The sequence below is a fragment of the Mastigoproctus giganteus genome, chromosome 3 (genome assembly GCF_048544385.1).
Source record: "Mastigoproctus giganteus isolate SK-2022 chromosome 3, ASM4854438v1, whole genome shotgun sequence".
NCBI classification, from domain to species: Eukaryota; Metazoa; Arthropoda; class Arachnida; order Uropygi; family Thelyphonidae; genus Mastigoproctus; species Mastigoproctus giganteus.
In genome coordinates, this window is record NC_143577.1 from 157634824 (window position 1) to 157648870 (window position 14047).

General features: G+C 37.0%; 1 protein-coding gene across 2 annotated transcripts in view; it reads right to left on the minus strand.

Moving 5' to 3' along the window:
* LOC150088352 (inactive tyrosine-protein kinase 7-like) overlaps positions 1-14047 on the minus strand; it is a 376615-nt gene that overhangs the window by 66934 nt on the left and 295634 nt on the right. For both annotated transcript variants that reach the window (XM_090369462.1, XM_090369464.1), the window contains exon 7: positions 1903-2190. In XM_090369462.1, coding sequence (XP_090225588.1) covers positions 1903-2190 — 288 coding nt within the window. The remainder of the gene's footprint in view (positions 1-1902; positions 2191-14047) is intronic.

The following is a 14047-nucleotide window of genomic DNA, read 5'->3' on the forward strand; positions in this document are numbered from 1 at the left end:
CCTTTCCAGATCCTGTTGCAGCAGCATAGTGTCAGTAGTGTCCTTGACAACCCTGCCAACCTTTGTATTATCTGCAAACTTGGACATTAATCCCGATATACCATCATCAATATCATTTATAAATACAGAAAACAATAATGGACCCAACACTGAGCCCTGAGGGACTCCACTAATAACATCAGTCCACGATGAGCAGTGTCCATTGATTACCACTCTCTGTCTTCTCCCCCTCAACCACCCCTTTATCCATAGCAGCAATTTGCCTCCAATGTCACACTGCTCCAATTTGTGTAGCAGTCTTCCATGTGCAACAGTATCAAAAGCCTTTCTAAGATCCAAGTATATAATATCAAAGTTATTCCCTGCATCATAGTATCCAATCAAGTTGGTCAGGCAAGACTTCCCCTTAACAAAACCATGCTGTGTCTGAGCTATAACTGAAGTCTTGTCTAAATGATCCTGCAGTGCGTCTTTAACCAGTGCCTCCATTAATTTTCCTGGAACAGAAGTTAAGCTCACAGGTCTATAATTACTTGTGTCAGCCTTTGATCCTCCTTTGTGAATTGGGGTCACATTTGCACATTTCCAGTCTATGGGTACCTCCCCTGAGTCCAAGGAAGCTCTCATAATTATGGCTAAGGGTTTGCTTACTTCCTTTGCTGCATCCTTTAATATAACTGGATAGATCCCATCCACCCCGGGTGCCTTTCTTGTGTTTACCTTCAACAGTTTCTCCTCCACTTTACTCCCAGTTATTTCAAGATTCTTAACTTACTGCTAGAGTTGAATACACCTCTGGCATTCCCCTCGCTGAATAACTCCTCATGTTTAATATCGTAAAGCTATGTGTGTGGTTTGAAATGCGGTATTTATGAATGTTTAACATTCATTTTTTTGATACTTGAAAAAAAAAAAAAACTCATAAAGTGAGACCTCCTGTATAGCTTTTGAGACAGTCTCTCTCTTTTTTTTTTTTTTCTATACCATAAGTACCTGAGCCTTTCACTTTCGAGCTCAGCAGTTTTGCTGTTGGGCTCTCCTCTGATATTCTCCAGCTTACTGTATTGAAATTCACAGTATCTATTCAATGGACTTCCCAAAGATAATTCCTTGAACTTTACAGCCATGAGAGCTTCTTAATTATGTGATAATCTCTCTCTGGCTGTTTCCATTAATTCAATAACTATTAATGAAATGCTATAGGATGTCTCAAATGATACTACCTGCACTTTTTAATAGGACATAAGTCCTATTCGGAACTGTACATAGCCACAGGTAAGGTTTATCCTCTTTGTCTTAAAGCAAATCATAATAGAACTTAAGTATTTTACATGTATCTCTCAGCAGTTATGAAAAATGGCAACTTGTCACTGAATAATACTTTTCTTAATTTGAAATAATCTCTGTCTCTTATTCTTTCTTCCTTGGTAACTTCTGACACTAGTCTCAGAGATTGCAAGGGAATAACTATAAAATGTGTCTCATTTTCAATCGATTCATGTTGAGGGAAATGTGTTCTGAAGAGAGCCTCCTTAGCACATCCCGGAGTTACTATCCCATCAGTTCCAGATCATTTGATGGCTCTCATAAACAAAATCCCTTTAGGAGGGGAATGATATGATAACACTGTTCCATACATAGAAGCTGTGTCTCTTCATGATACACTATTCATATTAGCATTTAGTTATAGAAATCATGAAATTTCTATCCCATCTCCAAAAAAAAAAAAAAGTGATTAATTATAATGAAGGTGGCAATTGGCCAAAATTAAATTGCACCAATCTTTCTCATTCATCCATTCTGTTCTTTGAAACAACTTGCAACACCCTTACATGTTTGGGTTACCCTAAAAAAAAAAAAATATATACACAATGTTGAAATTAATAAAAATGCTATATTTACCTTTAACATATAGTGAGGCTGGCTCAGAATAAATAAGTGTAAACCCAGTTGTATTGATCTCACACTTATAAGCACCAGAGTCTGTGAGCATGATATTGTTAATGAGTAATGTGCCATTATGGTGATAAACACTGTAATGTGATCCTGATTCTCTTACATATCTGTCGTCCTTCATCCATCGGACATTTGTAACAGGATATGGGCTTCCGCTGTATTCACAAACAAGAGATGCAGTTTCTCCTTCATCAGCTAGAACACCGACAGGTTGAGACTTTATTACTGGTGGAACTATGTGGAAAAATAAGAAGAAATATTTACTAATAACTGTGCATATATTATTTATATACTAGAGTTGAATAGATATCTTGTATTGTATAAAGTCAAATTAATATTTGACTTTATCTCTATACAATAACAAAATTAAGCAAAAATTCTTTATTCTAAAATCTAGCTAACATCAAAATCATATTATACAGTTATCTATGACTTACCCCCAGGGTTTGTTTGTTATTTGGGAGCATTAGCAACTAAGGCCATATGCGGTGGTCATTCCCTGACCTTTCCACATTCTCCGTATTTGGTTACCCCCAGGGGCTCACATCTGGTGAGTATGGGCTTGGCACACTCAGGGTACTGAGCTGGATATCATTATTCTTCTCTTTCTTGGTGATGACTTTTGACTCTCTCTCTCTCAGGGTAACTTGGGAATTTTTTTTGGCTGGTGCAGCATAAGCCTCAGGCTTCCTTGCACCATGTAGCTAATAATATGTTGCAGTGTACTATCAATAATTTGGGCTGATATCATAGGAAGCCCCCTCTCCAATAAAGATGACAAAAAAATATTCTGAGAATAGCATATAAATATAGTTCTATATGGCACTCATGCTGACCCTCTTTTTTACCTCAGATATTGCCTTTCTAAGTGGAGGGAGGAACGAGTTTGAAATAGAATAAAAAAATTGTGGTAACAGATCCGCAGACCTTTGTGAATTTCGATATAAGTACACACACCCAAAAAAAGCATACAATTATCCAAACCTGTAAATACTATAATATCACAAATGAGTGACAGTGGCTATGATTTTCAGGAAATACATAATGTAGAGGATGTTGTGTTGTTCTACAGCAGTGTTTCCAACCTGTAGTGCCATGAAATTTTTGTTGAGGCACAGAGATTGCATTATTTTTAATGTGCAAGTACTTTGGATATGAACAATTGAGAGAAGCCAAAATGACCAATTCTGCTACAACTGTAAAGAGATCTAAAAAAAGGTGGATAGCAGATTTTTTTTTTACAGTTTAGGAGGGTTATGTAATTAAAAAAAAAAAATGTTGAGAAAAGTTAGTCAATGCATGTATAGGTATTCCTCAGTCAATAAAGGTTTGTGTAATGTAATGCAAATAATTTTTTTCCCTATTCATAGAATAGTACACATAAAAACACAATGTATATATATAGTCTGTCAATTTTTAGCATTCATGTCATATGTACTTATTGATTTATTCTACTTTTCATGCTTGGCAGCATTTAATGTTTATTTCAAAACTTGTTTTGAATGTGAGATAGGCATTCTGCAAGAAATGACTCAAATCTTGTAAATATAAATTATTCATCACACTGTAAACATTTGCTTTAACTATGTACATATTACTTTTATTGCAATAAAGTTTGTCTTATATCCTTAAGTAAGAAAGCATCTAAAATATTTATTTAGACTATATTCAATAGTCAAAAATCAAACGTGGTGAAGTTGCCATCACAAAAAGTAGGGTTGTTTCTGTTTAAGCTTTTAAAATTTGTAATTAGCCTTTTCTGTGTCAAACAAAATTTTTTAAAGATAGTTTACAATTAAGCCTTTTTTTATTATTGCCATAATTTTAATTTGAGTTCAGGGTGCTCACGTCTGCATCAAGTTATAAACTGCTTGAGATCTTTGGCTTCTGGGTAATAAAGCATAGCAGTTATATTTGGATATGATAACTCTTTAACAACCTCTAACTTGCCTTCAGAGATACTTAACCTTCCCTGAATTCTATGTTAGAATTCAGGGAAGATTAGAGAAGTTTATACTTCTCTAATGTCCCACCTTATTTGCATGTTTTGGTTGAAAATTTTATTTAATTACAGTTTAAAAGAAAAAAGGTTGTACGTTAGCTTAAGTAAGAAATTTTTCATCTCTGTAACATTAATGGAAGCTACAGCACTTTCTTTGGAAAAAGTCAGAAATATGATGTCGTCCCTAACCATTCTCAAATACACTACATACTTTTCTTTATTGTAGTCAAAAATTTTGGATCACGGCTTATTTGCAAATTTAATCTGAAGCTTCAGATTTCTCCTAAACCTATGATTAGACAAGTAAACGAACTTGGTGTCCTATCAGTGCATAATTCATTCAAATATCAAGATTTACAGTTATTGTTTACTGCACAGTGGAATGAAAGGTTGTGGGTAATGAAGCATGTTCATTTGTCACCTTCTCTCACCCACTTTGTGGATCTAGAGATCCATTCTAAGTTTGTTACCCTTTACTAATGAATGTAATCTGTAAAATATTGTGTTCTGCTAAACATCAGTACTAAAAGGCATTAAGTTCTAGTTACCTGCATTGGGCCCCAGGCAACCTAAAGCTGTCCATGTTTTTAGTTAGTGAAAAACTGAAATGAAAGGAAGCAAGCAAAAAAATCTCATATCACCTGTCCATCTCCTCTAATAGTTTGTCTAGTTCTGCTTTGAATGTATTCAAATTATCCACTTCCATGACACCCAAATGGAATTTATACCAACAATCAACTCCTGGCTGGCTGAAGGTAGAATCCTGTAACAATCCTTACAAGTGTGCAGTCTGAGTAAGAGGATTATATCAGCATTGATGCTTACTCATCCAATCCATTTAAAGCCTTAAATTCCTCAATCAGATCTCTCAAAGACACTGCACAATTTTCAAAACTGAAGCCATCCCTGGTAAGAGCACTTTTTGTTGCTCTCACTAAAAAGACCTACACCTTTATGTAAGTACTCAAGATGTAGTCTAATCACCTTATCCTTGCTGACAAAATTCCATCTACACAATTACCCCGAGATCATTTTCATTCTCCACTGCCCCAAGTGTGTTGTGTTATTCTGTGATTACTATCCATACGCAGTATCCTGCATTTGTCAACGTTAAACTTCAACACTGCCACTTCTCAGCCCAATATTTCTATATCTTATTAACCACCCTGCCATGCCTTCACCATTAATAAATATAGAAAACAGTGGGCTCAACACTAAACCTTAAAGAACTCCATTAGTCCCATTGATAACCACTTTCTCTTTAGCATGAATAGTGGCATATGATGGAAGCATATAAAGCATCAGCCAAAAAAAAAAAACTTCCCATTAGACCTATCCATTTCCTCCAATAGTTTGTCTAGTCTTCCTTGAATTTATTTAAGCTATCAACTTCCAGAACAACAGATGGAAGTTTGTTCCAGCAATCACCTACTCACTGGCTAAACACAACCTTCGGCAACTGCCATCTCTATCTTCAACTTGAATTTATGCCCTCTTATGTGTGTAATCTGAGCAAGAGGAAGAATCCCATCAGCACTGAGCTTGCCCAAAGCCTTAAACACCTCAATAAAAATCACCTTGCAATTTGCAGAACTGAAGCCTTTCTTGGTAAGATCACCCCCCCTTCCCAAAGTGAGGTCTGGCTAGTGCTTTATACAGTGGTATAATCACCTCCTTATCCCCAGTTTTTTTTTCATTTTTCACTACCCTGAGTGTAGTATCACATAGTTGGTATATTACTGCTACCCATATGCAGTACTTTGCATTTGTCAATTTTAAACTTTAGTCTTGTGGAACAGTGTCAAAATTATTTTTTGCACCTATTTCCCTGTTTAAATGTCCAGTCTCTCATAATTATAGGTAAAAGTATGTTTATCTCATTTGTTGCTGTTACATTGTTCTGGGGAGGTGCGCTCCTAATATTTTTCGTCAGCAGTATAGTTATGCACCAATTCCCCTTAATGTGTTCATCTAGTGGCAATATAGGACAACAATCGTGTCTTTAATATATCCTCAATATTAAAGAGGGAATTCATCCCCAAATAATATCGCAATTTGGATCGGCGTTGTGTTTACATCGAGAAATCTAGTTATGCAAATAGTCTGACCCTCACTGCAATTAACATATATCATATTTCTACTTCTAGTTTCTCTCTGTTGTGTACAAGAGATAGCAGAGGGAGACAATTATTTAGAAAAATGCAATATTTATTAAAGACCTATCATACACAACTTAACATAATAAGTTGGAATGATATTGTAGTTATAAGTTAGTGAATATATTTCCAAAAAAGTCCTCTACTTTAACTCCATGTACAAACTTATATAGAAATATTCCATTTGAATACTAAGATACATTAATAATTAAGTCACAAAAGGTATATAAGATACCAATACCAAATATTAGGAAGGGTTGTTTGTTATTAGGGGTATTAGCAACTAAGGCCATATTGCTCAGGGAATATGCGGTGGTGACGGGCTTGAACCCCGGTCTAATCAAGAGCATGTGCTAAGCACTGCTGCTCCTTCCCACCTGGCTACGGACGCACCTCTGAATATTAGGAAGGAATCAACCCATTGTTATCTGAGACATTTTCCTTCTATACTTATGAAATAATGTATTTTCCACTATGGCACTGGGCCCTCAGAAGGCAACAGAAGAACCAGCTTGGCTATCTGGGCGTTGGCACCCTTTGTCTTAGCGGTGAGCCCCATCAATTTGGATGGTTTCTTCGGCCTCCTTCTCACCTTGATTCTACTCTCCCAACAACCATTTCATATCTTGGAAAACTCTTCCCCCAGTTAAGGGAATCTTGGCTTTTTATTGGACCATCCTGATCTGGGATTCAGTTCCCTATCACTTACACAACACTAGGAGGTTTGAATATCTATCTCTGATTACAACTGCACAAACAACTTCATATTTTGGCATAAGAACTCCTGCTATTACACAGATTAAATTTCACTGGCCCCTTTAGTGCTGGCATTACTATTTTAAGACATAATTGAGAACAAAGCTTCTTATGAGTCACAAACATGATTAAGTTTCCCAACTGTACACTCATTCATCAGCATGAATTCATAATTGCTCAAAATACCTGGTTTTTTGTATTCAATACAAGGAAATAAGGTTCTGTATAAATCCTTAATAAGTGAAGTAATTAAATAAATAAGGATTAATTTGTAGTAGGAAAAATTAACCCCGTTTTAATATTGTCGTTTCCTTGTCAGGATTTGATACACTTTGGGCATCCCTAAAATATTCCTCATGTATGAATGTAATGTATAGGCAAGGCAAATGAATCACATTCAGTTTATCAGAAATATCAACAGTCATAGCAGACTAATGTGGTTCATTCCCAAGGACTTCTCATAACACATCTTAGCTTGCCTAACTTATTTTGTGAGTTGGTATCACCTCATAATTTATATTCGTCCCATGTATTTTAATTCACTGCAACAAGTCTCATCTGTTCGCCTAGTAGCTTCTCCAGTTATTCTATTTAGAATTAGCTGTTGATATCACCAGTTGGTCTTGCTGTGTAGAATTTAAAACTGCCTGAGACCACTGACAATCTATTTGTCATTTGGAACCTCTTCACAATCACATCAATTCTCTTTCGAAAGATTAAATGATAGAAGAAAATATTGTTGTCCGGGAAAAGAATTTTAAGTATTTCCCAAAAATCAGCCTCCATACTTTGGAAACCAACTGATATACTATCAGTTTTTACTTACTATTCCAATCAGGGATCATTAAAGGCAAAAGGCATGGCTCTAAGAGTCTTTAGAGTTTGTCCCCAAGCAATGTGAAAATGATCAATTCAGAACCTGTTTACTGACAAATTATACTGCACAGCTTCCTTGTCATTTGGTTTCTAGGAGCATTAGCAACTAAGGCCATTCCCTGACCTTTCTGCATCCTCCGTATTTGGTGGTTACCATTGAGGGACAATAGCTGAAAGACACAGTGCAACTTTATATTTAACCCCAGGTCCTGAGCTGGATATCATCATTTTTCTCTCTCAGGGGATAACTCCGGGAATTTTTTTTTTTTGGCTGGTGCAGCATAAGCCTCAGGCTTCCTTGTACCATATGGCTAATAATAATAAGCTTCTCCAGCCTCCAACATATATTAGAGATGCTGTTTAAAAGAAAAAACTTATTTAACATCACCAACCCAAATTCTCACAAAACAGATCTCTATTCTTTGTATGGCAGGGCCAGCTGATGTACTTGGAGTAAATGGAAGTTTATTTATTATTATAGGGCTTTGGAAATACAAGACTCCAACTTTTCATATAGTATTTATTTGATACGTATATATTTCATATATACGTATCAACTCTGCGGTACTACACTGACAGTGGTGGAGAATGAAAAGGACCTGGGGGTAATTGTGCAGGCAGATATGAAGTTCTCTGAGCAGTGCAGACGAGCTGCAAGAGTAGCTCATGGTGTCTTGTCAATGATATACAGGAATTTTTTTAGCAGGGATAAGGAGGTGATTATTCCCTTGTATAAGGCAATGGTTAGGCCACATCTTCAGTACTGTATACAGGTCTGGAAGCCTCATTTCAAGACGGATGTAGAGCTGCTGGAACGGGTACAGAGAAGGGCAACAAGATTAGTGAATGGAACAAAGGGTTGCTCTTACGAAGAAAGGCTTAAGTTTTGCAAATTACAGAGTCTGGAGACTAGGCACCGGCGAGGTGTATAAGGCTTTGAATGGTTTGAGCATGCTCAATGCCAATGGGATTCTTCCTCTTGCTCAGAATAATCACCTCAGAGGGCATAAATTCAAATTGAGGAAGGACGGATGTCGGATAGATGTGCGGAAATTTGCCTTTGGCCAGCGGAACCGACTTCCATCATTTGTTGTTGAAGTTGATAGCCTAAACAAATTTAAGGCTCAGCTGGACAGGTATTTTGAACGAACAGAGGGGTGAAGTGGAAGTGGTTTTTTTTTTTTTTGGCTGATGCTGAATAAGCTTGCTTTCTTGCATCATATGCCTCTGCTAATGCTATTCTAAATTGTGGCCTCTCATTGCAAAACTAAGGTGGATCATTCCTGATATTCTGATTTTCAGAACTAAATTGCAACATGCTTATTTTTTACACAAAGCATCAGTATGAACTGTATTTTCATGCACTATTTATTTTACCATGATAAAATAATCACAGCAAGCAGAAGAATTTTACAATTAGTGCACTGAATATTTTACTCATTCAATAACACATATGTAAGAGCATATCATCAATGACAGAAATCCAGAATGCAGACCTGAAGAGTGCCAGTGTTGAGATAACAAAACACTGGCTATCCCAGTAGATTCAGCTGTTCAAAACAATTATTAAAGCTCAATGAGAGATGAGTACAGAGAAGTGTCACATAGGTTGACAGACAACATTTCATGTCAAACTTTTCCTTAAACATAGGCAAAGCTGTGTTTATATGAAAATTTTAAAACAAATAAATTTAGTGGCCAGCAGACTGTTATAAGACCACAGCATATCTGCTGGCTTTTTTATATATATATAAAAACCCCCAAACACGAGAGGTATTAGAATTTGTAGTACTTAGTACCGTGCATAGGTTGAAAGTACAGAAGATATCTGTATATTAGACTTCAATTTTTGAAGACTGATTTTCAGAAAATACGTATGAAGAAAAGTTGAATGGTAAAAGGATATTGACTGGTTGCAGCATGTGTTCCAACTGCTTTGGAAGAGAGAGCAGGAATTATAAAAGCCATGTAGCAGAAACAGAATGGAGATAAGTCATAAATTAACCTAACTGCCCTCTTTTGAATGGAGTCTAGAAGCACCACCCCAGATGTAGGAACAATATTCCATGGTAGGGAAGATTTGTGATTTGTACAGAATTAGTTTGGAAGGAAACTAATGCCACGATTGAAAGAGAAAACAATATTTGTAATGTGTTTATGCCAAGAGAGAGAGAGAGATTAGAAGTCAGAGTGTCATTGAAGATAAAAGACAGGGCTGAGTTTTAGAAGGATGGAAATCAACTAAGTTATCATTTCCCCATTGGAGAATAAAGAAATAAATTTTCTGTTTATACTCTGGGATGACCACATGGTCAGAGAAGTTCACAAGATAGAGTTAATACAAGAAACAATACCGTATTTGGCAGTCACAGGTTTGAACCCCAGTTACGAGAGGCATGTGTACTTATGTACCCTAGCTGCTGACTACTCGGCTATTCAGAAGTTGAAGCTGTTTGTGCAGGGCAAGGTTTCTTAGACTGGAAGGCAAAATGAAATATGCTATTATGAGCAAAACTATGGATAGGATTTCCAGTCAATGAAAAGTTATTAATATACAAGAGGAAACTGAACCTTGAGGAACACCAGCATTAGTGGAGAAATTAGAGCACCATCTACCATCACCTGCAGTGACCAGTCAGAGAGAAAACTGGATACCCAATTACAAAAAAAAAACCATAAGATAGAAGCTTATTTAGAAGACCTTTATGCCAAACATGATCAAAAGAGTTTGAAATGTCAAGAGCAACTTCTTGAGTTTCACCAAACTTTTCCATAGATGAGTAACATAAGCCAGAATATCATCAGTGGATCAACTTTTTTTTTTGTTAGTTGTTGGCACATCAGCTTCTATGGCCATATTGCACCTCCCAAAGTTTTTGCATTTTACTGTGATCCAAACCCGCGACCTTTGGGTTGCCAGGCAGGCACTTTAGTGGATCAACGATCAGATGGAAGGTTTCTAGATAGTTTTTGGCAGTTAATTGATTTCTCCATTACTTTAGAAAGAATAAAATTAAATGCAACGGGATGAAAACTGGATGGGAGGGATTTGTCACTCTTTTTAGGAACTGGCTGGATATTAGCAAATTTCCAGGCAGAAGGAAAAACACCATTGCATTAGCACATGATGCAAGAAAGCAAGCTTATATAGCATCATCCCAAAAAAAAAAAAATCTTATTTCATCTATCCACTCACTCCAAATGTTTGTCAGGTTCTGCCTTGAATCTATTTAAGCTATCAACTTCTACAACGACAGGCCAAATGGAAGTTCGTTCCAGCAATCAACTACCCAGTGACTAAAGGCAAACTTCTGCACATCTATCCTACAACCGTTTTTCCTGAATTTGAATTTATGCCCTCTCAGGCGATTATTCTGAGCAAGAGGAAGAATCCTATCAGCATTGAGCATGCTCAAACCATTCAAGGCTTTATACACCTCAATCAGATCACCTCGCCTAGTCTCCAGACACTGTAATTTGCAAAACTTAAGCCTTTCTTCGTAAGCGAAACCCTTTGTTCCATTCACTAATTTTGTTGCTCTTCTCTGTACTCGTTCCAACAGCTCTACATTCTTCTTAAAATGAGGCCTCCAGACCTGTATACCGTTACTCAAGGTGTGGCCTGACCATTGCCTTATACAAGGCAATCACCTCCTTATCCCTGCTAGAAAAATTCCTGTATATCATTGACAAGACACCATGAGCTACACTTGCAGACCATCTGCACTACTCAGAAAACTTCATATCTGCCTGCACAATTACCCCCAGGTCCTTTTCATTCTCTACCACTGTCGATATGTTACTCTGGGGTTACTGCTTCCTATATGTAGTACTTTACATTTGCCACTTCTCAGCCCATCTGCTCAACCTTTCCAGCAGCATCCTTAACAACCCTGCCAACCTTTGTATCATCTATAAATGCAGAAAACAACAATGAACCCTGAGGGACTCCACTAATAACATTAGTCCATTGATTACCTCTCTGTCTTTTCCCACAGCAGCAGTATCAAAGGCCTTTCTAAGATCCAAATATATGATATCAAAGTTATTCTTTGCATCCAGTTCCTTTGTGACTACATCATAGTATCTAATCAAATTGTTCAGACAAGACTTCTCCTTAACAAACCCATACTGTGTCTGAGCTATAACTGAAGTCTTATCTAGATGCAGGAGCGGATTAAGGTCAGTTGAGGCCCTGGGTGCAGAAGAAAATATTGGGCCCCTTAAAAAAAAGAGAGAGAGACGGAAAATAAAAATACATGTTAACCAATTTTTTTAAATAAATAAAAAATATTATGTACTATTAAAGTTTTATTTCCAATAAAATTTGAATATAATTAATAATAATCAAAGTTTTGAACTAATAGTTGAACATATTAGTTCAACTAATTTGTTGGAGTTTTGCGTGGGCCCAGGGCGCACCCGCTGTTAAATCCACCTCTGTCTAGATGATCCTGTAATGCTTCTCTAACCAGTGCCTCCATTAATTTCATTGGGGTCACATTTGCACATCTCCAGTCTATGGGTATCTCCCCCGAGTCCAGAGAAACTCTCATAATTATGGATAAGGGTTTGCTTACTTCCTTTGCCGCCTCCTTTAATATAACTGGATAGATTCCATCCACCCCAGGTGCCTTTCTTATATTTATCTTCAACAATTTCTCCTGCACTTTACTCTCAGTTATTAAATGATTATCTAGCTTACTGCCAGAGTTTAATACACCTCTGGCATTCCCCTGAATAACTCCTGTGTGAATGTAGATGCAAAATATTCATTTAGTTTTTTAGCTACCTGAGCATCAACAGTTGAACCAATCTGATTCATTTCCTTCCTTCTAGAGTTTACATAAGTAAAGAACTCTTTGCATCCTTTGGAAAAGATTTCTTGTAATCTGCCTAACCTCCTTTGTGACTTGGTTACAGACCAGCGTATATCTATCATAGACTTCTGTGTCACCTGTTATTTTATATGTATCCCATGCATTTTTCTTCTGTCACCCATTTAGGCCCTAAATCTTGAACAATATTTCTTAGTTGGTATGAAAAGCCTAGTAGCTTCCAAGATTAATTCTTTGAATGTTCCCATTTTGAATTTGCTGTTGGTAACATCTTCAGTTGGTCCCACCGTATAGAATTTAAATACCGTCTCAGACCACTGTAGTCACCTTTACGAAAGCAAAAACCCTTCCCTTTACCCCATGATGGTAGTTACCTCTTTGAGTAAATCCCACTTCAGCACACTGTGATCACTGCCACCTAGTGGTTCCTTTATCTGCAGATTCTTAATGCATGAAGAATGACTACTGATAATCAGATCAACATGCTGCTGTAGAAAACAATCATCCAATAAATCCACAAAAGCCTTGCTGGTGTGTGAGTGACCAACCCACAAATTCCAGTCAATCTCTGAGAAATTAAAATCCCCAATTATAAGACACTGATTTACAGGCCCACTCTATTTCTCTGCACAATTGCTCATTATACTCATCAGGTCTATAACACACACCTACTCTCATTTTTCCTTTCCCAGTGCTTATGTCACACCAAACAGACTCAACATTGCATTGTCCACCAATATCGATTGGATGCACTTCCTTAGATTTTGTGTGTTTTCTAACTAACAGCATAACCCCTCCTCCCTATCCTTTCTGTACACATTGTACTCTCCAAAATTCCAATTCTGCACTGCTTATGTCTGTGTGACACCACATCTCTGATATCGCAACAATATCTGCCTTTGATGTCTTGACTAGCGCTTCAAGCTTTGGAAAGTGAAATAAGTCAATACAGAACAGGAGTGAGTTCACACAGGTTTTAATAACTAGCAGAGAAATACCATCATAACCTGGAGCTTTCTTAGCAATCAAGATTGATCAAAATCCTTCTGACAGAAGACCACAGGATGCATTGAAAGGAGTGTACTGGGGATGGTGGGAAGCAGTTTACCAAGATCATTAATACAAGAGTTGGAAGGAAAATAGGATGCTAGCAGGTGAGCTTTATCTTTTGCTGATGTGGCAATGAATCATCTGGTTTTGACAGAAGTTACAACCAATTGGGACATTCCTGCTCTTAACCTATTCAAAATCTAGTTTGTACTGGATAATAACAGTTTTACAAACAAGCCAATTATGATATGCAGCATTCTTCTCTTTAATGGCAAACCAAGGATTAGGCAAAGGGATTCCATCCTTACAAGAATAATTTCTCTGATATGATCTGAATGAACGCTGGCATCAGAAGATTGAAAACTGTAGTCCGACCAAGGAAAAGAAATCTCGCAGATCATCCCATTTTCAAT